Raw genomic sequence first — 23,082 nt, 5'->3', positions numbered from 1 at the left:
CCGCTAGCTGTGTAGAGCACACTACCCAGACCAAACGAAACAGGAATATCAGGCTGATTCTCGTTCTTCACTCGAACATTTACTTCTCCAATCAACCCTCTGCTCTTGGACGGCTTGCCTTCCCAATCAAACACCATAGGTCCATCATCTTGGCGTAGATCGGTAAGCATGTCCTTATTGGTACAGACGTGGCAGTCACTCGCTGAGTCCAAGATCCACTCAACTCCACCATCGAGAGAACTCTGCGTTGCCGTAGGCGCCGAACTATCATCACAACGAGAAAGCATATTCACATCACGCTTCTCGCTGTTTTTCCCAGCTTTCTTATGTTGCCAGCGTTTCCGCTCTGGGAGCTGCGAATCAGACTCATCGTCATCGCGTTTGGGATTCGGACAATTTGTCTGGATGTGGCCAACTTGATGGCAATTCTAGCACTCACGTTTGTCCTCACCACCAGTCTTCTTTCCAACTTGCTTCGGATTACCACTCTTAGCCTTATATCTACCTCGACCACGCTTCTTGCCTTTTCCTTGCGGCTGCTGGCCTTGCTTCTTGCCAGCCTGCGCGGAAGAGATATCACGGCCTTGCTGTGGATCATCCATCCTGGCGTCGAGTTCCGACTCTGCTCTCAATGCATTCATCACTTGAGCCGACGACGGAGTCGATCGCTGGTAACCAGGGTCAAAGTGTTTGGAGAACTGTCGAACAACGTCGCGATGTGTCTGCACCACGTTACCAAGGAGAATCTCGGCGAATTCCTCGTCAGAAACCCCTCTTCGATAGTGCAGTAGCTCATTACGATAGAGCTGCATCTCACGAAGCCAGTCATTCATGTTCCTCCCTGGCGTGTACGCGTTCGCAATCAACCTTTGTCGAGCGAAGATGTAATTTGCATACTCGCGTTTGGTCTGCTTATCGACAAATACAGTCCACATATCTTGCGCGCTCTGCTGATGGTATATCAACTCAGCATCGGCCTTAGGAACGCCTCGCAATAGTGCACCACGAGCCAAATTATTCATTCGACGAAATTGCTCCTCGCTTACAGCTGCACGAACCGCTGACGCATTCTCCACAACACCCCAAATGTCCATGTTGGTCAAGAAAGTTTTCAGCTCCTCTGCATACAAGTCAAAACTTCCCGACATTGCAGGCGGTTTATTCTCCATTTTCATTCCATACCAGCCACTACTAGCGAAATGAGGAGTCATCATAGGAGCTGCATGTACACTAGCACCCTCCAGAGACGATGCAAATGCAGGCGAACCCAGCGACGGCAGCGACGGGACTGTACCCCACGGCGAGGCCGCAAAGCTCGATGCAGTCGAAGCCGCAGGCGCTACAGCTGCCACTCCAGCCCCAGTCGCCCCCGCAAAACCACCTCCAGTTGTCCCCAAGAACGTAAACCCTCCAGTCAGCGTGCCAGCACTTCCACTCGAGCCAGCAGAGATCAAACTTGGGACAGATGTAGTCACACTCACCCCAACACTCGGTCCAGTAGCTGCAGGAGTCACCACAGTCGCCGGAGGAGCGATTCCAATCGATCCAGCTACTGATCTCACCGCAAACCCGACGAAATAGCACTAGTTTGGCCGCCAGCAGCCACAGTTGGCGTGCCGCCACCAGACGACGATCCACTTGGTCCAGACATCTCTCCGAGCTACACGAGAACTGCTCGCAAAGCCCCAGAGCGTTGGGCTCATAACCTGGCACGATGAGCAGGCGAGTGTTGGTAGGAGGAAGAGCTTAGTGAGCAGGAAGACGACGCTAGGAACACACGTGCTTCCCACTGAACAACTTTGGGATTGAGGAGGGAAAACCTCGAAGGTGCCAACCCCCCCTCTGTGTTAGCTGCAAACTACTATACGCCAACGGGCTCAAGGAGTCACATCCCGTATACTCACAACCAAAGGCAACCTTGGGTGTCCCAGGTGTATACTGTATAGTCAGGCACGCTGGGGCGGAGCCAGTCACTACCTTCTTCACAAAAGATACTTAAAGTAAAGCAGGTCGGTACTATCGCCGCTGGTGGAATGCCTTATCGCCAGAAGAAAGAGGCGTATACTTTAACGCGCATGACGACCCAACATTTCCTCTGGACGAGTCCCACCAAGGAATCTACGACGAGCGGAAGGACCGGGTCCCAGCAACTGTCCCTGTGACGTAGCCTCAATTGGTATCCAGCTACTGCTTCCCAAAAGACCACACCCAGATCGCCACGGTAGATAGAGCTCTACTGAGCAAGATCGCTCGGTACAAGGAACCTCATGCGATCCGTAGGCGAGGCTGCAGCAGCGCGCAGTATCGGGTGTAGTTAGCCGACTAAACCGCAATAAATTTAAATTTAAATCGGTACAAGGAAGCTAGTACTAGCTACGTCGCTGCACTTCGTACGAGCGAGCTGTTTCGCATCGCCCAAACATGTAAGGCGTCGGATGTGGTCAAGCATACGTTAAGATCGGTCTCAATGATCCTGGGCTGCCTAATAAACGACGTAGGTTGGCAGGTGCCCGGAGACAGTCGGAGCTCGGTTGTTGGTGCGATTCAAAAGGCGGCTACAGCGATCGAAGCTGTAACAACTGATGCCTTGTTGTCATCGGAGGATGATGTGTACGACATGATGGACAAGTGTCGCGAGTGCGAGGCAAACGCTTGGCACAATTGCAGCAGATCTCGAAGTCTAAAGCTTCTCTGAAATTTACTTGACGCGGGACAAGCATCCAGGTAAAATGCAACAGTTTTCAGCGTTAGGGTGGCTCGAAGTGGAGGACGCCATCTTATATGTGTCTGCCAACACGCCGGGAGATGGTAGCGAGGAAGTCGAAGCTGGCGATAGTGCTATCCACTCGACCAAGAAAAGCAGTACAAAACGCCGTCGAGCTCGGAGTAAATCTAGCAGCTAGAGTCCATTAAGACAACTAGGCACCCCGTTCGATCTAACAAATAATAGACAGAACCTCCGGCGTGTTGACGTCGAGTTGAGGACGCTCTAAAGGATGGCCAAGACGGTTCACACACCCGTGGTGCTCATTTGTGCTAGGCGAGTTTTCTGTCACTGTCAGCGACTCACTAAGCAGGGGTCACATGTCAGTTTCAAGTCCATATTCACGAAAGAGAGGGAAGGGCCTGAACGCGTACGGTGCATGTATTATGTTATGTTATGTATTACGTTTTCGCGTTGCCACACTATGCTGGTGCATGTATTGCGTTTGCTAATAAGGAATAAGACTCACGATGTATTATGCTAGATTAACGTGCAAGATGGCAATGGACGCCGCCCAAAACTACCCTAAGGGGTGTCATACTCAATCTCTAATTTTTTCTCTAAATATCAAAGCTGCACAGGTACTGTATGTCGAAGGTTCGTGATATATGCCAGGATTTAAAGAAGGTTGCTTGTTGAGGGTCGATGTGGTACCTTCTGGATAAGCTCAAACAAAAACAAAGCTAAAACTACTAAAGTTGCCAAATCAGAGGCCGCATACCTTGAAGTACCGCCGAGTTTATTGAGACCACATTTAGGTCTCACCAGATGTGAGGTGGGGATATGCTAGGTCTATCAACTCTCGCAGGACTTGACATATAGACCGATAGGGTGGTTTTGGGCGGCGTCCAATGGCGGTCCTGACCTGGGTAGGGACAACTCCTGTCAACTTAAACTACCTAACGTATGTATGCTTTTGATTTTTTTCTGCTATAGAATTTTGAGCGCGTCATCGTGGTCGGCGCCACCCGCAGACTCCTCCGCGCGTTTACCCGTTGGTTCCCTAATGCGCCCGGTGACAGGCAACTCTGGATTATAGGTAATGACGCATGCAAGAAACCAATGAGATTCTCTCTAACAATGTATTTTCAGGAGATTCGCACACCGTTGCCGACGAGGATCTGAGAAGAGTTGCGGTCAGGTACTTCACTTACAGCGACATACTATGGGCCTTCGATAGGGCCCTTTCCGTCTACGTACCCGGCCAGGATAACGAGGAGGGCCAATACCTGAGGTCGTTGTATGATGAACCGGGAGCGGCCGACCAGGCTTTACGGCGAGGACTGACCCGGACAACGTCGTGTTCGAGGTGGGCGACTGGCGCGCAGGGCTCGGTAAATTCCAATATCCGTAAGAATAATTTGCAGTAACTTACGGGAATAACTTACTACATAAATCGTCGCAATGGCGTTCCGCTCCCTTCTCTCGGCGCTGTGCCTGGCGCTGGTGCTGGCCGTCGCGCAGGCCTGGCGCACTGCTGTGGTGCTCGTGTCGCCGGAGCTGCAGAAGACGCACTTTAAGTTCAAGGTGGTGGCCAGCGACCTGCTCTTCGGCAACCAGATCGGCCTCGTGACCACCGTGCAGGGCCGCAACAACGCCCGCCTCATCTTCGCCGGCTCACTCGACCTCTTCAGCGACAAGTACATGGACGACAAGCAGTTCGCCAACGCCGAGTTCGCCGACGCCGTGACCAAGTGGGGCTTCCAGGAGAGCGGCGTGCTGCGCATGACCAACGTCAAGCATTACCGCGAGGACGGCTCCCAGCCGGCCAAGATGCTGAGCGACGCCAACCGCGGCGACCAGCCGATCACGCTGTACCCGGACGCCGAGGTGGCTCGTGACTCGCTCGTGTACCGCGTGAAGGGCAACCTCACGTACTCGCTGGACCTGCACGAGCTCAAGGACGGCAAGTGGGTGCCCTACAAGACGGACGATGTGCAGCTGGAGTTCGTCATGCTGGCCCCTCACGTGCGCACGACGCTCACGCGGGCCGCTTTTCGATGACGTTCCAGGCCCCCGACGTGTACGGCATCTTCCTCTTCCGTGTGATGTACCGCCGCCTCGGACTGTCGACGATCTACACGACCACGCAGGTCTCGCTTCGCCCGTTCAAGCACGACGAGTACGAACGCTTCATCCCGGCTGCGTACCCGTACTACGCCTCGGCGTTCTCCATGATGGCCGGTGTGTTCCTCTTCAGTGTGTATTTCCTCTTCTTTGATGGTAAGAAGTAGGAATGTGGATGCATACGCGCGAGCCCTAGCCGAGCAAAAACTCGTTGAGTGACTAACATGACCACAAGAGCTAAGATCAACGCATGCGTTCACAAACAACAACTTCCAATGCATCAACATTTCAATTCAAAACTACTTGCAGTCTCCATGTAGGCTTATACTTGCACACCCTTACGCCAGTTGCTGCTTGAGCGGGGCTGACACCACTAGCTCCGGAGAAGCGTGGGGGGCCTGGAACCCTTGCCTCCGCGCTTCGTGGGCTGGCGAGTGAGCCCCCGCTGTCTTCTGGAGCTTCTCGGGGCTCATTCCCCGGTTGAACGCGCCACTGTGCCCGTCTGAGTCCATCTCAGTGTCCGAGTCCGTTCCGATTGCGGAGACCAGTGGGCGACGCACGCGAGGTTGACGCGGGCGTTTGGAGCCGACCATGCGGCGGCTCTTTGTCGTACTGGAATTCATGTACCTGTCCTGAAGCTTCTGCAAATCCTCCTCCGCCTCCAAGTGCTCTTCCATCGTCACACCACCGTGGCGGACGTAGATAGAGGACCCCAGCTTCTTCGGGATGCGGATCTCCGCAATGGACTCGCTGGCGAGCTTCTTGGAGATGTGCATCGGGTTGCAGCACAACCGCTCCGACAGAAAAGCGCGAAGTGTGGTGCCCTCAGCGATGTCGAGGAACCCCTTGAAGAAGCAAATCAGGGCCGCTACAAACACCTCTTCGTCGTGAGACCATGGACCGCGTCGGCGAAATAGCGCACAGGACGTGCTGGCAATGCTGGCTGTTCCCGTGCTGGACACACTTGCCACGCTGGACTTGCGCTTGCTCTTGACGCGCGTCACCACCGGAAAAGGGGCGTTCTTGTGCGCCTCCTCGCGAGCTAAGCGCAGCTCGGTGAGGCGGCTCGGAGAAGTCCTCGTCGTCCGAGCTGTCCGACGTGTGCCTTGCACCCTTGCGCTGGTACGTGATGGAGCCGACATTGTCCGGAAACTTGTGCTCGCCCATGCGCTGCGGGGCTAGCTTCATCGAGAGCTGCTTCGGCGTGCAGCCTACCAGGTAGTTGCTGGCACAGATAGGTCACAAGTCTGGTACCTTCAGGGATGTCGAGCATGCCGGCCATGAAGTATTCGAAGAGTGACGAGACCAGTTCCTCCTCTTCAGGTGTCTCGAACCCTGTACGGATGATGGTGGGCTTGCCACGCTTGGGCTTCAGTCCTTTGCGTGTCCCTTTCCTCTTGCGATCGTACGCGGACGACTTCTGGTGGTAAATGTGGTGGCTGTAGCTGTCATTGTCGTGGTCGTCCTGCCTGGAGAGCTTTCGGTCGTCCATGTCGTCTGTGTAGTGGCTGTTTAGTATGCCAGAGCTGAAGCTGGCATCTCGGAGCTTGGCTAGAACGCGGTCGACCTCCTCACGCACTTCAATGCTGGGAGGAGGTTGGGCAGCTACAAATACCGAGGCGCCAACTTTGCGTGGGACTTTCTGGCCGGCCAAAGACTCTGTGCCGAGCTTCATTGAGACGCGGAGGAACTTGCGGAGCGTCATGCCCTCGGGCAGATCCAGGAGCCCTTCCAGGAAGTAGGACACGAGGGCTGCAGCGTACTCTTCCTCGGCCCGAGACCAGATTCCGCTGCGTAGATACTGTTGCGGCTTGTCACCTGTGGGAGACGACGGGGCCTTGGGGCGGCGACGCTTGATCATGGCGTCCGCCTGGACCAGCAGGTCCAGCTTGGACAGGAGATCGTCCCCCCCCCCCGCCGCCGCCGCAGCGTCGGTAGAAGAGGAAGAGGACTGCTGTGGTTGCTGTTGTTGTTGCTAAGCTTTGGCCAGGTTGTTCTCCTTTCCATCATCGCGGCCAGCTGCCGCTTGCGTCATGTCGTCCGAACGAGGGAATCGCAGTATGTCGAGCCGCGAGACCCCGCTTCGCTTCACTAAGTGAATATTGTGGACAGGTTTCGGCATCAACTCAGGAAACCCGTGATCGACGCCAAGTTGCGGACGTTGCTACAGTAGTAAGGCCATTCCTCCCTATCGCCTTGTCCTCACTACTTGTGCTGTTTGTGCTGGTTGGTATTATAGTTACTTGAAGCGGAAGGCGCCGCATGCAAGCGAGACACCTCCACAGTCCACTACTAAGGCGCGCAAGGGCTGCCCACTCTGCACCGCCTACTCGAGGCTCATCGAATTGCTCCACGAAGACGTCACCTGTGGACGACGCGAGTCCTTTGCAGACGCAGCTGCTGCCAGGTTCGAGCTCGCTCAACACTTCGCGACGCCTGTGTACAAGCTGCCAGCTTCGATCGTGGCTGGGACATAGTGCGCGTAGCGCTAGCAACAGCTCTGCGCATGCGATTGCTAGATGAGGACGGTTGGCAGCCGACAGGAGGGAGACATGGAGGCCTTCCGAGGGTTTCCGCCGGTACGGTTCGTCTCGGTGGGCGTGTCAGGGCGTAACTAGAGCAGCGCAACCCGGAGTTGCCGCCTCCGAGCCCGGCTTGCTATCGCCAGGGCTGGGCGATATCAGTATATATAGACATTTTCTCGCAAAATTTGTCCAGTTGGGTGATGTCTCTTTTCGATGGATATAGTGAAGCCAAGTAAAGGTTTATGAGCGGGCGGATACGACGGGACAGATTAAACGGTTTCGGTGGTAGTCTTTTGGAACGCGCCGAGCGAGCATGATAAAACCTCCTAACCCTAGTATTAAACGGTGATTAGAACAAACGCTGATTAAACTTTTTATGATAGTTGTGGAAGGCACTCCACTGTTCCCCGTATAGTATACGGGGAACAGTGGACTAGTCAATCGCCCTGATTCAATCGGGACGATTGATCTCGTACTTAATATGATAGTATGGGAGTTTGTATGGCCTCGGGGGCGAGTGGTTCAATCAATCGCCCGAGGAAATTTTGCCGAGCCCACAATACTCCAAAACCCGCATATTTGAGTTTCAAATCCACAAAACCCGCATACTTCCACAAAACCCGCATACCGTATTTGAGACCTCCTGCTTCAGACGCCGGATTATTGAAGTTGTAGCGTTGTACAATGTTTTTGTTCATTTTCAGTTCCTTTTGTGCCATATTTTTCACATATGTGCCATATTTTGCACATAAGGCGGTACAAGTTGATACAGAATCCGTACACTTTGCACGAGAAAGAACAAAATTGGCGCATTTTCACAGACCGATTGCCTGCTAGCTCCTTCAGTTCCGTAGTGCCAAATGCGTTAAGACTCTCGAAAGAAAACTTCAGGTCGCACCAAGGACGCTGTGTTGTTTCCTCAGGCAGATGGCTCCTAATTCGGCTAGAAAGTAGAGTTATCTGCTCCGAGATGCCGACCTGCGATTTGTTTTGCGTTTAAGTACGAAAATACCGCTCGTATGTACGAAAATGAAGCACGTGTTTCGCTCCTTTTTCGGCATAGCGGAGTCAATTTTTATGCGTTTTGAGTGATTAAAAGACGGGAGCCAATAGCTGCTCATTTCGGGTAAAATGCAGCAATCCGCGGTCCAATCGCGTGTCTGGAAGAAAAGTTATGGACTCTCGAAAAAGTCGTTGCAATCTTTTACGCCCGGAGGAAGTATGCGGGTTTTGGAGTTTCCTCACAATACGCGACCTTTGGTGCGCATTGCCAGTCAAGTCCTGCGGCTCGAGGCTCACCATGGGCGCCGCCACATCGACGGAGCTGGTGGACTGCGTGGAGGACGGCGACATCTAGCAGCTGAAGTTGCTGCTGCACGACCACGAGGCGGACGCCAAGAACAAGGACGCGGAGCTGCAGGTCGAGGAGGCGGTGCACATGTTCGTGGCCTCGGAGCTCGAGTCCGGCCAGCACCTGCAGCAGCTGCAGATCGCACTCGAGCTGCTGCTGCACGTGCGTCCGGAGGCCTGGAGCTCCACAGCCTCCAGCCAAGTTTACAGCGCGGATGAGGGGGAGGAAGATGCCGTTACCAGCGCCACGAGCAACTCGGCAGGCTGGTCGGCCTGCCATCGCGCTTGTGCAACGGGCAATCTGGCCTTGGTGGCCTTTGTACTGCAGCATTATCGGGCGCAGTTTGAACTGCCGACTCGTGACACTTTTGGGTTGTTTCCAGTTGACTTGGTGCCGTCGGAGCTGTTGATGAGCGCAGTGGAGATCCAGGACAATCTCCGAGAGAGCGGGACGAGATGAAGCCATCGACGGCTCGCGCGCGCTGGTGCCTCGCTCTTCAGCATCTGCGCGAACGGAAGGCAGTGCTGCAAGACCAACAAGTTCGCAGTCTGCTTGGTGACTCGAACGTGGGGTTAAGAGTAACCAAGAAGACGGAGATCGCGCCCGAGAATTCTTTGTGGCGTTTGAACCGACACGTGAGCGGTTATCGCTTGATCTAGGATGCAACATGGGGCACGTCCACGAAGATGAAGCGCATCTGCACACCATGCAGGGCGCGGACGGCGACCGCGGGTTGGTCTACCGCGCGGCTGAGCTCATCTACAGCTGGGTGGCGCAGCAGCAGCACATCTACGAGTTCCAAGTGTCTGTGCAGATCGTGGGGGTGTACAACGAGGAGATCAACGACCTGCTGGCGTCGCCTGCTACCACCGGGAACAACGGTACTGTTAGTCACAGCAGTAATACAGCTCCGGGGGAGCGTCTGCGGGCAGCGGAGACCGGGGCTCGCCCTCCAGTTTGGGCAAAATGGGCTGCCACGTCGGCGCCACGAGCCTCCACAGTCGTCGACGAGGAGCTCGAGGGCTGGTTGCAACACATGACCGAAAATGAACAAAAACATTGTCATGTTCTGCTCGTTTTGCACCTGTTCTACGCTATGAATTAGGAGATCTGTCTGAAGTAGGAGATCTCACAATTTGCCGGTACCGTATTAAATACGGTACCGGCGTCTGATTCCAGTGGCACTGCACACTGAATGAAAGTTAGCACTAAGCGAGCGAAGCGAGCCGATTCCCGCACGAAAGCGCGGTAGGGTTCAAGCATTACCAGCAAGGGTTTTTGAGTTCGCGCGGAGCGCGTGCAGGGTGATAGTTTTATTGTTGTATCGATTGCTTTCGCTGCCGAAGGCAGCGCTGTATGCACCCTGCCTGCGGTTTACGAGCCGTGCGCGCAGCGTGCGGTCGTAAACCCAGGACAAGCCATGTCGAATTCTCGCGACCACTGGCAAAGGCAGCGCTCGACCTAATGCAAAGACAGCGTTCGAGTGCGCCGCTTATCCCTAGGAATCAGATGCCGGTATGCGGGTTTGGTGGAAGTATGCGGGTTTTGTGGATTTGAAACTCAAATACTTCCTCCGGGTTTGAAAAAGTGCAAGATCTACAAAGAAAGTTTAAATTTTACAAGAAATAGGCCATATTCACACGCCGGTACAGCTCCTCCATTCTAGAGTCGATTTTCGCCAAACTGTCAATCCTCAAGCGTATGAATCGCGTCTGCCCTCAAATGAAAGCCCACGGTGTAGCAAGTGCTGCTGTAAATTGTCTATACTAGGTGAGTTCGGCTTCAAAAGTCACAGCGGATTGTGTCAGCACCAGGATCTCCACCTGGGATTTGCGGAGACTCGAAACCACGATTAAGTACGAAAATGAGGCTTTGCGTTTACTCCTTTTTGATCATAACGCAGTCGTTTCTCACGTTTTTTGAGTGATTAAAGGACGAGAGCCAATCCCAGACCGTTCCGCATCGAATGCAACAATCCGCGGTCCAATCGCATGTCTAGAAAAAAAAGTTACAGCGGTGAGAAAAAATATCTTGCACTCTTTTCCAACCGGAGGAAGTATTGTGCTTTTCAGTTGTTTTGGCGAATCGGACGTGTAAAACAGCTGCCTACTAAGATGGGGCTAGGTTATCGGAGCAGATTAGCAGTCCCTCGTAGGGAATTAGGACCAAGAATTGCTAGTCCGATGGAAGCACTTGCGCAGGTCCTACAAACAGCCGAAAGCCCGAATTTCGCCCATTTTCACGGCATTCGGGGTTTGAGGTCTTACGAAGGACTCCTGCCAAGTCTTGTGGCAGGACTTTCATACGAGCTGACTCTAATACGGCGTATGTCAAACGCAGAATAAACTTAGGGAAACACGATGCAGTCGCTACGTTAAACACTCCAGTCTTCGCCCTTCGCCTTCGCGGGTTCCGGCACTGCTTGGCTCCCTAAACAAAGCTTGCTTGGCTTGGACTCCAACCGGAGTCCATTGAGCGGAGAGACTCCGGGAGACCGCTCATCGGACTCGTCCGAGATTTGCATCTCAGATTTAGAGACCGCCAACCTCATATTAACTGACCTACAAAGTCCTACGTAGGACTCGGCAAAATGACCGAAAGGCACAATACTTACTAAGTACTTCCTCCTGGTTCGAATGATTGTTAAGGTAAAAGGATCCGGCACGGAGAGAACGTGGAGGCGGTGGCCGCGCCCAGCGCCAAGGAGCTGCACGACGCCATCGCGCGCAGCAAGGCCAGCAGGTCCAAGAACAAGAACGACCGCAGCACTCGCGCCCACACCGTCGTGATGATCGACATCTGGCGCACCAGCAAGACGAACGGCGAGGAAGATGCAGGAAGGCTGGCGCTCGTGGACTTGGCGGGCTCGGAAAGGCTGTCCAAGACCGCGGACACGCCCGCCATCACCGTCCGTGAATCGCAGCACACCAACAAGTCGCTGGCAGCCGTTGGAGACGTCCTGGCGGCGCTGCTGGCGAAGGAAAAGCACATTCCGTCCCGCAACACCAAGCTCACCCACTTGCTGCAGGACTCGCTGAGTGGCAGCACCAATCGCACTCTGCTCATTGCCCACGTGAGCCCGAGAAGCGCCGACGTCATCAATTCTCTCAAGTTCACGTCGCGCGTAAGCCACATCCAGATGGGCAAGTCGCAACGCACAGAGCGTGCCGAGATCACTCGCCTGATCGGAGTGGTGGGGCTTGATTGGTATTAACTGACGGTACGAAGCTGACTTATTCAGTGTTTTTCCCTGCAGGTTGCCAACCAAGTCTCACAGATCCAGGCGCTCCAAGAGAAGCTGACAGCAGAGCTAGAGCTACGCAAGAAGTATGAGAAGCGGCTGGAAGAGTACCGCCAGGAGGAACACCGCCGCAGGTCGAAGGACTATGAGAGAAGAGCTCTGCAGCAGATGAGGACTCCGTCACCAGAACTGCCACCTGCCACCCACAATCCCATCGCGCAGGTGGAGCTTGTATACACGAAAGTACGCAGATCGGCGTGTCGTGGCGCTCGACGCTTGCCACTCAGTTGGAGCAAATACTAACTCGTTCTGTATTATTCATGACAGGGAGAAGCTTGCCAATGCGCAGGGGCTGAATGGTATCGAAAACGTTGCTGAAAACATTCTCCGAGGCAACGAGTCTTCGCCCGAAACTGCAGAGATTAGGACGACGAGCGGTGGCAAACCGAGCGGCATCTTTCCTCCTACGAACTTCTCGCGGAGACTCAATTTGTCTGCTCTGGATAAAAGAGCAGACCGAGCTGCGCACACAGGGAAGAGGAAGAGATCAGCAGCGTCCTAGAAAGTTCGCAGCGTCCAAGCAAGTCTCATTCGACTTGTCGCTCGCAACTATCGGCACACCGGCTCTGCCTTCTCGCGAACTCACCGCTACACCCAGCGCTCCTCGAGTGTAAGTGCTGCATATTTCACCACTACCAGCCTTGATCAAGAGCTCACTCGTTTTGTTAGCTGTGCAGCCCTGTAGGTGGAGCGATGCGGGTTCTTGCCGCGACCCGGACGGCCACGCCGGCGAGGAGGGTTGCATCGGCTTCTGGCAAGCGCGTTAAGCCTAAATGGAACGGATGGCGGTGAAGTGCGATAGCTTTTTGACGACCAAGCACTCAAGACAGACCAAGAACCACACGCGAATCAGTGAAGAAACCCCACAGTAACGTTACGTATAATATGACCAACACAACAGTAAGCTGGCCTCTCCATCCATAAGTTTTCGTCGGAATGCCGTGTGTCGAGCGCGCGTTCGGTCTGTGATCGCTCTAGAATCGGACGTGACACCACCTTCAACGTCGTTCCGTTGCTCGGCTTCGGCTGGGGCCTCATGCTGTTCGATCGCCGCATCTTCAAGCGCTGCTCGCTGCGCAGCTTCGTCCGCAGCATCGACTTCATTGCGTGCGCGTTGGAACATCTGAAGACAAGCACAACCTTCGTCAGCTTTCCTTCACGAGCAATAAATAGGATAGGACTCAGGGACAACGCACCGTGCAGTGTACGTGGTTATTGTGGTATTTGGTGCTGATGGTTGCTTTTGCAGGTGATGGATGGCCGCAAGTTCACGGCGGTCCCGATCTTGGTCGGCAACACCAAGAGCAAAATGCACTAAACGAAACCAGCGTTGTGAAGAACTCTGTCGGGTTTCGCTTCGGGTCTTCTCCAAAGTAGTCGAGCACGCTTGATACCTCTTCTTGTGCCCGGTCGATCCCTTCTTTGAGGGCCTCCATCTGTGCTTCGATGTCGGAGGCGGCAGTCTGCATCGACTTGATCGTGACTTCCAGCCCCAGGCTTTCGACCGCTTGCTGCTTGACACAGTAAATTAATTGGCGTGTAAGTCGAACAACGCAAGCAAGACCGAATAGACATACCTTTTCCAGAAGTACCAGCTCGTTATTGAGACTTGTGAGCCCCTTCTCCAGCTTCTTGTACTCTTCATCGAAGGTGTCGAAGGATTCGCGCGCTGCCAGAGGGACACTTCACAGTTCGGCCTGGAAGTCGAGCACCTGGATGATTTTTCTTCACAAGCCGGACGAGGTAGTGCAGCACCGTCGTCTTCTGGTTCACCGCCTTTGTGTGTCCCAATCGCAGCAACGAGTCCACCGTGAATCCCTTGATCCCGTTGTCTTCGCCCCTGCCGTTCAGGGTATTGCCCAGCTTGAGGACCATAGCCAGCTAAGTCTTGTGCAACCGACTGCCCTTGACCTCCTCGCCTGCTTTTAGCAGATGGGACAGCGAGGCCGATAGCTCCGCACTACGCATCGTGAAGGACAGTTTGTATACCAGACTTGATTCGCCCCAGGCTGAAAGTTCATCCTTGAACTTTCAGCCTGGCGCGAATCAAGACAACGAAATGTAAGCCAGCAGTCTAGAAATTCGAGCACACAATACAATCACTCCTAGCATCTCCTAATCACCAGTATACCCGGACACCAAAGCTGCTTCCTCAGACGTGGGCAGGAACTCAATTATCCCCACAAGCTGCTCAAGCGTCAGACCGTTCGGGTCAAACTTGATCACAGCTTGGGCAATCTCAGTGTAAGAAAGTTTGACCCGCGCCAACGAAATCGCAGCGTTCATTGCACGTTTCCCGTCGATAAGAGTCACGGACCGTTTCCGCTTCAGAGCCTTACTCTGACCACGGGACGAGTTCTTCTTGCCATAACCCGGGTTTTGGTTCGCGAAGAAAAGCGCCTCCAGCTCGTCCATATCCATATCAAAGTCAACGTCGTCATCTTCGTCTTCCCGAATTGTCTGCTGGGTGAGATTGCTCAGCCGGTCCTCCGAAATGGGCTGCCAGTGCAGCTTCTTGCGTGGACGCTTTGGCTTCACGACTGCAGCTCTTGCCCGCCAGAAGACAATTGCGAAACAGTGGCGTCCGGTCCGAGGTCCAGAGCACGCACATCAGCATTCTCCTTCACCATTTTCTGCTTGACTGCGCCCTCAGGAAGCCCCATTTTCAGCATCTTAAAGTACTTGGAGTACACAGGATCATCTTGAAGCTTGACATCGTTATTCGAAGAGATTAACTCTGACACAAACGCATCTCCACCCAAATCAAGAGCACGCTCATCTACACCTTCAGTCTTCATCTTCTGGCGAACCGCTCCTTCCGGCAGCCCCGTCTTGAGCATCTTAAAGTACTTGGCGTACGTTGGATTGTCCTGGGGTTTGACACCGTTTCCACCAGATGCCCCTGCCAGCTGCGACACCATTGCACCACCACCAAGCTCCAAAGCCCGGTCATCCATGCCATCAGCCTTCATCTTTTGCCTCACAGTACCCTCGGGTAGCCCCATCTTCAACATCTTGAAGTACTTCGCGTAAACTTCATGATCTTTCAGTAGAACTTCCGACGCTGCATCTTTCTCGCTGTTACTGGTCGACGAGTTCACACATTTAATGTCGTCCTGAAGCTTCGACACACTCTGCGTAGCGGCAATGCGGTCCTTCACCTCGTCGTAGACGGCCTCCGGCCCCAAGTCAGGATTATTGGATCGATCCCGTCCATCATTAACTTTTTTCACTGCCTCCTTCGGGCATCCCATCCGCAGCATTCGGAAATAGCTGCTGTACTCTTCCATATCCTTCAGCATTTTTTTCTGAGCATCAGCCACTTCGCCCGCATCACCATCGTCCGCCGGGGCTTTATCGACTGGAGGGAGGGGCTTCAAGGTTGAGGGATCAACACCGTCCTTCCTCATGCAATTCTGAACAGCTTCAAATGGCACACCGCGCTTCAACATCAGCGTGTACTTGCTCTCTCCACTACTTGCAGCGGACGTCTCGGTAGATTTTCTCGCAGTTTTGAGCTCACTGAGCAACGCAGATTTCGTATCCAATTTAGGCGGTGCAGGTGTAGTAGAGGTTGCAGCTCCGAGAGTGTTCGCTAAAGACATTGCGACCGCGGCGCTCGTGGTACCTGTACTGGTAGCAGCTTTCATGATGTCCTCAATCGATAATCCATTTGTTGCCAAAAACTCCTGGTTGGAAATTATTAACTGGTCAGATTTAAATTTTTAACTAGTTACTTTTTGAGCTGCATTCAGGCTAGTCGCTTTTGCAGTGTTTTCTGGTTACTTGTCACCAGCCGAGAATGCATAAGTGACAAGCGATAATGTAAATAAGGGAAGAAATTACATTTTCAACTAGTTACTTTTACATTGTTCTCTCACTGCGCAGTCTCTGGGCCTGGGTTTACACTCGCGTGCTCCGCACACGGACCGTAAACCATAGGAGGTGTTCCTCATTGGATTTGGCCTGGGTTTAGGACCCGTGTGCGAAGCACGCGGGCTTAAACCACAGGAATAGCGTTCTACACCAGCATTGGCCTGGGTGTACGCCCGCGCGCTACGCACGCGGCTCATAAACCGCAGGTGGCGTTCCTGCTTGGTATATTCCTCCTTAACATTTATTCTACACCCTGATCCCTACACCCCTTACCCTCAGTGCACAAAACCCTAGACCCCCCTCTACCTCCCCTGTAGGGGGAGCACCTCGCTGCGCTCGGTAGTCGACATGACCCGCCGTTGGCACTGTCCGTGCTTGATGGTGTCGTTTGCAAATGTGCGGGTACGCTGGGTGTAACCGTCATGCGCCATAAAACGGGCAGAGTAACCAATCAAAACTGTAAAATTAACAAGTTTATATTGCACTTTTGCAAGTGACTAGTTAAAAATGTATAAAAGACTAGTTGATAATGATGGGTTGTCTACCCTTCCGCAGAGTGAGTCCGGGACCGGGTCTCTTGTCGATAAGTATCCAGTTGATGACCCCAGGCAAATAACAGTCATTGCCCCTTTTTAGCCAATAATAGGTCAGTAGCACGCGCAGTCCTTTCACAGCTCATTGCCTCAAAAGTCTCCCTCGTCGCTCAAGAAACAACATGCGCTGCCACAGAGGCTTCTGGGCCTACGCAGGCGACAAAGGCACCGACATCTCGGACAGCGCTGCACGCTTCGCGCAAGAACAAGCCTCTCAAGCGGAGCCAGGTGCCAACAAGACGACAGAGAATTGGCTGCGAACGCGGGCTGGAAGGGCTCTGAAGAAGCGCTGGGAGGGGGAGACAGCGGAGTTTCGGCAGGACTACATATAGAAGAACCCTGACGCTACCTTTTCGCTGGACGACAACCCGCTGGGCTTCGCGGATGGCCGGCAGTGTAACGGGGTTACACGCACAAGTGGCTACAGTCACTTGTTACTCTAACAGATGCGATGTCTGTTAGAGGTTTAAACACTTCCTCGACCTTGGTGTAAGGTACACCAATGGCTACATACATTTTCGACCACCACGACGGGTAGTCCATACACATTTAGGATTCCTATTGGCTGAAAGCAGCATCTTTTAGCCAATGAGTGACTTGCATGTTAGCAGAATCCTGCCAACCAGCCGTTGGCAGATTCCTAGTTTAGAATATTACATTTAGAGGAAGTCAGAAACATAAAACAAAAATAGCAGTTCTCATCTTTTACCAAAACCCGCTACTTGGAGTATTTATCTTGTTTAAAGTATACTCGTGGATCTCGAGTATACTTAACTCAAGTAAAAGAAACCTACGCTTCCTCATACACGTGCGCATACGTGTAAGCCGTAGTAGTGAGCCAAGGTAGGCCCATTACAGGCAGGATCGCCGGCGCTATCCTCGAATGGTGCGAGCCGACATCGCTACGCCTGTGGTACCGCAGGAAGAGGCTCCGGTAGCACCAGCTACGACACGCACACCCGTCGACACTCAGTGTCGAGAACAAGTTGATGAATTTAAGAGCTACGAGGACGAGCTGCTGCGGGCTGGGTTCGTGGCCGAAGTGACAGCGCTTGCGCACGCAGTCCGAGCGAACGACGTTAGCCGAGTTGTGTCACGTTCGGTGGCAGTAGTAGAATGTATGGGCGCCCAAATTGCAGCAAGTTTATCCCCCGATTCAAGAGCTCGTGTTGTGGGAGTCATCCGTGACGTGACAGCGTATATGCAAGCTGCATGAGCACAGCTGACTATGCACTCTGATGAAGAGGCGGATGGCGCGCTTCATGAAACGCAGACTAGCGCAGCTGCCGCTAACTCAGCACTGAGCAACTACGTGCGTGATACCATTCAAGTTAACCCAAACTTCAAGGCCATGCACGAGGGCAGGGAAAACTACACGGCCAGCACCACCAATAACTTGCAGGAGTTATATTGGCTAGGAAAAGTACCCTCGGTGCGAACTTTGCAAGCTAGTCCAGGCTCGCCTGCTGTGTCAAGTGATGCATCGGCTACATCAACTACGGTGTGTCAGGCAGGGGCGTCTGTCGAGAGACTCAATGGATCGGTTGCTGAGGGCGCGGCTAATAGCAGCAACGATGCTCAGATATCACCCTCGGCTCAAGCAAAACCTACCACTATTACCTCTCGCAAACGCCCCCGGTTGCTCGAAGGAAAGCAGCGATCCGCCACGACAAATTCAAGGCCACACGCAACCAGCGGAAAAGAGCAACCGGCTGGTAATGCGGCAGATGATGAAGATAGCGTGTATGAGCCAAGCAATTCGGAGGAAAGTGACGTGAATGATGACGAAGTGGACCCCCCGAATCGGTTTTTCAGAAAGCGCGTGTCAAAAAATGATCCTCTGATAGTGTGGACCGATCTCGAAGATGACGATCACCCCCGAACAGTGCACGTTTACCCTGTGGATTTGGATAGCTTACAGACTGGTGCTTGTTGACCCAAACTGCGCTGGATTATTTTATCTGTCGCTATACGGAGCGAGTTACAGGATTAATTCGCGTATGTGACTCGGAGTTGTACGTATTGATGGAGACTGCACGATTCACGCGAAAGCCGAAACGAAGACGCCGACTGTTGGCTGACCTAGTCGCATTGTTTGACTGGTCGGCCTACCAGTATATGCTTCTCCCAGTATCGGGTCGCAACCACTACAGCTTTTTGGTAATTGAGAACCCCATGCACCCGGGGCCAACAAAAGTTTATCACGCCAACTCGATGAAAAATGCTCACAGCTCGGCGTATGCTTTTGACGTTCTGCAATGGGTCCTATCAGAGACCCATAAATCCCAAGCAGAATCTTCGGCTCCGTTTGAGTGGAGCACCTTTGTCCATTTGACCAAGCCCCAGCAATCAAATTGCATCGACTGTGGAGTTTACGTGCTCCATTACATGGATGTGATTTCAAAACACATTGCAGCCGAGAAGCCTGGATCGATCGAGGAGAAGATCGCCGCGTGGACAGGGGGTGATTTCGGCGTCAAGAAGGTGTGACGCGGTGTCGATCCCTAAATTCGGGTGAATGCGCCTGAACCTGGGAAGTCCCAATGATGTGGAGCTTGGTGATACTGGATGATTTGGAGTCTCCTATAAAAACAAGGGTAATGTCTGCGAATGGACGCTGAATCCCGGAAGATAGATCAATGTGGGCGAGTTGATCCCGTTCCATGAAGTGCAACGGAATGCGAGCGATCCTCCCCAGTATATCTAAGTACGGCGGAACTCGACTCTGGCTTACAACCTGGGAGCTGAGGCACTTCTCAGATTCCCCGTTGTTTTCCCGGAATAACGATTCCCAGACTTCGCGTTCCCAGACTTACCTCCCACAAAAATCCAAGAACGACCTCGGCTTGAGGCGTTCCGAGGCTCCAAACCCAAGAACAATTGATTTCACTATGGCATCTTCCAAGATCCTAGGTGTATCCAACAACTCCGAGAAGGTATCCAGTTTGGCGACCCTTCAAGGCCAGACCAACACTCCGCAGAAAGATCGCAGTCTCCGAAGGGTCGCTTAGGAAAGATTTCGTCTGCATGTGACCGTTAACCAAACAGAGTTCGTTTTGCTTCAAAGGGCACAAGTGCTTCTTTCACAGCCTGGAAGGCCGTTCTCCACGACAAAATTCGAAGTACTTTACGTAAGTGATCCACTGCTTCGGCCTGGAAGTGATCATATCTATTCCATATCTGTATATTTGGCGGATTGCAGACCGTCTTTGTTGTATATTTGCGGTCTATTGGGCCTGCGTCGAACTGAAGAAGTTAGCGACAGGGTAGATCGTTTCCTCTCTCCGAGAGGTGGTGCGCGTCCCCAAGATTGATCAAGTGTCTTGGATTTGGACCAGTTGACTTGTATTTTGGCCTTAGCCTTGGGCCTAGAGAAAGAAGAGAGGGCAAAGAAGTATTTGTGTGATTGTATAACGTGTATAACTCTATTTGGGTTGGATTGTTCTAGCGTTAGCCCGGCGTAGTAGCTGTCTGATTCACGCGGTCGATACTAACCTCCTGGTGAAAAGAATCGCTACCCAAGGGATACACATCGTGCGCCTGACCAACAGCGTGTACTGGACAACACACACCCTGTGCCAACCGAGACGGATCCAAAGCTCTAGTAGCCTGAGGTCTGTCAAGGAGGGCCTATAACTGCTTTCTGGGAGAAAACACCGCATCGCCTCGTCACAAAGGCAGCAGCATACCGAGCTAAGTTGTATAGGACTATATTTCCAGCGTGATTAATTGTAGCACCCGGTGAGTAGAAACACAGTCAACTTCTTTTTAACACGGTTCCGGTTATTGACGTTATGGCTCAATGCAGCAAGTATCGGAATATGTAGTACCACAAAATATCACTGCGGTACCTACCGAAAAACGTGACTGCAGTACCTACCGCAATACATCACTGCGGTACCGCACTGTAATACTGCTGTACCGCATGCATTGCGGTACCGCGTAGGATCACTGCGGTTCAAACAATATCCACGGGCTAATAGAAAGGAGGTGCGTTCGTCATGTTTTTCTGTGGTCGATACTCGACGGCTTGGCGATATTGTCAAGTGCGACTTGTAGTACTTCATCCTGTATGTATTCAACTAGATTTAGCGTTGCTTCACTGTTCAAACTGTGATTCCTCGCGCGTCATCCGTAGGACTACGGTGAGCACATACGTCCGACTATTGGCGAGTTCTGAAATATTGCAAGATACGGTTGGCATCGCGGGGTGTGGTCTCAATCGTTGGGGCTGGGATCGGAGATACTAGTCGTGGAAACGGAGCAGCGAGATACAGCAATAGCTTGGACAGCATCTTTGATCTCGCCCGCATGTTTCGCTATCCAGTTCAGAGATTTATTATGGGTACGCCGGTACTCCTCCAATACTTGCACGGCTAGATTAGTTGCATCGACGTCCGACACCCGAGCCGACGTGAGAATATCATCTGCAACCGCAGCGACTAAGCTGTAAATTGGCCGCCCTCTATTGAAGAACCGTCGTTCGTCCGCACTACACCACTTTGTGCCAAACTGATCCTCGAGATCTCGGACAGCTCTGGCGCCATCTAAGCCGACCGACCATTCTTTCCACAAGTCCGGCACAGTAGCCAACCCCCGCCGAAGTTTATACTTTGTCCGATCACTTTGCACGTCAATAGCTATCGGCGACTGACGGCACTACATGAGTGGTATCGCCGTCGCCTTTGCGCCCACCAGATAGAAGCTGAACTTGTACAACAGCCGTGCCGCCTTGCAGTGGTGCCAACACGCGCATTACGTCACTGAGGCTACCTTGAACGGTCCGCATGGTCGAGCAGACTTAAGCTAACGAACTCTTGAAATCCTGGTGTAGCCCGTCGATTTTGGCGTTTAACACCGGTACAGCTTTCTGAAGACGCTGTTCAGTTGGATCTTCCATTGCGTCAACAGCTTGCATAACCTCACTTTTAAATTCCGTGAACTCCCGGGATTGAAATATGCTGTGCTGCCAAATTGGGTGCGTTGGTGCGGATTTCTGCAAAAAATTCAGCATCCTGGAGGACGACCTTACGGAGATATTGGAGCAGCTCGAGAAAACCTCCGGCCGCAAGCGATTGTTCCGCTGTTCCTGAAGCAATGACCTGTTGCCAAACCTCCACCTGCGGATATACCATACTCTGCAATGCTAGCGGGGGATCAACAGAAGCTCGGGCAACAAAAAAGCTCCCAATACTCGGTTCAAAACCGGCAAGTGTGCGCATCGCCTGCCTCGGAAGAGATGTGAGGTAACATTTCTCCATTGATTGGCCGTTCCATCGACCCAAACGGCGAATCTGGGACTCACTTGCGCCTCCTAAGTCCACCATACGCGATCCGGATCCGCGACCAACGTGAGTTTTCGCTTTGCTGTGGACGCCGACATGTTTCAACGCCGCTGTGATAGCTGCATTGTGAACTTTGTTCGACATTGGTTTCGTGGGGTGTTTACCTGTTTTCAAGAGCTTTATCGGATACCAGCGCTCTGAAGACGTAAAGTCGGGAAATGCTTCGCCATCCACATGCCAACGCCAAAACAAGTAAATTCCAAGAATTACAAGGGGGCAGATCTCGACATGCTTATTGCGCATACAAGCGCCGACTTCAATGCGCCCCACTTGGTTGGTTTTACCCTGTCCCATCACCATAACCAGAGCCCTGCATGACGTGTAGCCCTCGTTTTCGAGAACAATCGAGTGTAAGTCTGCCAATTCCATCATTCGCGCCGACTCTCCTCTCATAAGGGCGTAATGGCTCAGTAGAAAAGCAACCAAATTCCGCAAGTTTTTGCCTGAATCGCGTGTCGATGTCCAGAAATACCGAGCTATCTCCTTAACTTGATCGATTGTCGTATAGCCATCCAGTAGTGTATCAGCTCCACGGTCCTCAAAAATTTTCCACTTCCTATCGTCTTCTTCGTACTCTGTCTACTTCAATAGGGTCGTCACAGCTTCGTCTCTGGGGGAGGGATTGCTGTTCACTTTAGCCCAAGATTGCTGCTTCCATAGGTCAACCATCGCAGTAACGTAGGAGTTCACAGTAGAACGTCCGACAGTTTCAATTCTGTCGCTGGGTGTACTTCCACTCTTGTGGCGCTTGGTCCGGCCAATTACGCGCCCTTGTAGGAAGAGTTGGAGCTTCTCACCAGTAACTGTAAACCGGGTCTGGTTATTAAATGCTGCTCCTTTTTCCGAGTACCAGTCTAAGAACTACTGCTGCCGACTGCTGTATGCTCTCTGCGTGTTCTTAGGTCAAAGGGTAGTGGCCTTCTCGTAGGACCGCTGGACAGACTCCTTCAGGGCGACCTGCATTCGAGTCTCTACCCCCGTGCTGCCCATTATTCCAAGCTGTCCCCTGCACTCGAGTCTCTTCTTTCCGTGCTGGTTTGGTGCGCGTCTAGCGGCTTGGCCCCTAGCCGCAAAACTAGACGTAATTTTGCCCAACCAGCATCTAGAAGACCCCTCGTCAAATAAACAGTTATTTCACCCCCAAAACATGAGATAACTACAATGATTTGATCGAAAGCCACCAGTGCTGACCGGTCCCGGTCCGGACCCCAGTGGTGATAATGTTTTTCCTTATGCTGGACAAGGCTGTGTGCTCCGTTC

At 52.8% G+C, this 23,082-nt stretch overlaps 6 protein-coding genes across 6 annotated transcripts; 2 read left to right on the top strand and 4 right to left on the bottom strand.

Annotated features, from left to right (window-relative positions):
- Positions 1-428: 428 nt before the first annotated feature.
- On the bottom strand, positions 429-1,094 carry PHYSODRAFT_534292 (hypothetical protein; the record flags this gene model as incomplete). The annotated part of the gene is made up of 1 exon (XM_009540906.1): positions 429-1,094. The coding sequence occupies one exon, from the start codon at positions 1,092-1,094 to the stop codon at positions 429-431; it is 666 nt and encodes a 221-aa protein (XP_009539201.1).
- Positions 1,095-3,615: 2,521 nt separating this feature from the next.
- PHYSODRAFT_247235 (hypothetical protein) lies at positions 3,616-5,189 on the top strand (the record flags this gene model as incomplete). The annotated part of the gene is made up of 5 exons (XM_009540905.1): positions 3,616-3,672; positions 3,973-4,098; positions 4,205-4,732; positions 4,777-4,931; positions 5,141-5,189. 5 exons carry the CDS (start codon positions 3,616-3,618, stop codon positions 5,187-5,189), a joined length of 915 nt encoding a protein of 304 aa, XP_009539200.1.
- Positions 5,170-7,095, bottom strand: PHYSODRAFT_320158 (hypothetical protein; the record flags this gene model as incomplete). Its single annotated transcript, XM_009540904.1, has 4 exons — positions 5,170-5,896; positions 5,931-6,009; positions 6,047-6,806; positions 7,075-7,095. The coding sequence occupies 4 exons, from the start codon at positions 7,093-7,095 to the stop codon at positions 5,170-5,172; spliced, it is 1,587 nt and encodes a 528-aa protein (XP_009539199.1).
- Positions 7,096-8,560: 1,465 nt separating this feature from the next.
- Positions 8,561-9,773, bottom strand: PHYSODRAFT_307863 (hypothetical protein; the record flags this gene model as incomplete). Its single annotated transcript, XM_009540903.1, has 2 exons — positions 8,561-9,231; positions 9,413-9,773. The coding sequence occupies 2 exons, from the start codon at positions 9,771-9,773 to the stop codon at positions 8,561-8,563; spliced, it is 1,032 nt and encodes a 343-aa protein (XP_009539198.1).
- A 3,109-nt stretch (positions 9,774-12,882) lies between these two features.
- On the bottom strand, positions 12,883-15,613 carry PHYSODRAFT_342442 (hypothetical protein; the record flags this gene model as incomplete). Its single annotated transcript, XM_009540902.1, has 7 exons — positions 12,883-13,131; positions 13,334-13,522; positions 13,586-13,677; positions 13,721-13,871; positions 13,920-13,968; positions 14,140-14,540; positions 14,585-15,613. 7 exons carry the CDS (start codon positions 15,611-15,613, stop codon positions 12,883-12,885), a joined length of 2,160 nt encoding a protein of 719 aa, XP_009539197.1.
- A 2,889-nt stretch (positions 15,614-18,502) lies between these two features.
- PHYSODRAFT_534403 (hypothetical protein) lies at positions 18,503-18,967 on the top strand (the record flags this gene model as incomplete). The annotated part of the gene is made up of 2 exons (XM_009540901.1): positions 18,503-18,739; positions 18,791-18,967. The coding sequence occupies 2 exons, from the start codon at positions 18,503-18,505 to the stop codon at positions 18,965-18,967; spliced, it is 414 nt and encodes a 137-aa protein (XP_009539196.1).
- Between the last annotated feature and the right edge of the window lie 4,115 nt (positions 18,968-23,082).

Source organism: Phytophthora sojae (assembly GCF_000149755.1).
Source record: "Phytophthora sojae unplaced genomic scaffold PHYSOscaffold_17, whole genome shotgun sequence".
Lineage (NCBI taxonomy): Eukaryota > Oomycota > Peronosporomycetes > Peronosporales > Peronosporaceae > Phytophthora > Phytophthora sojae.
This window is presented reverse-complemented; position numbering and strand designations above follow the sequence as displayed.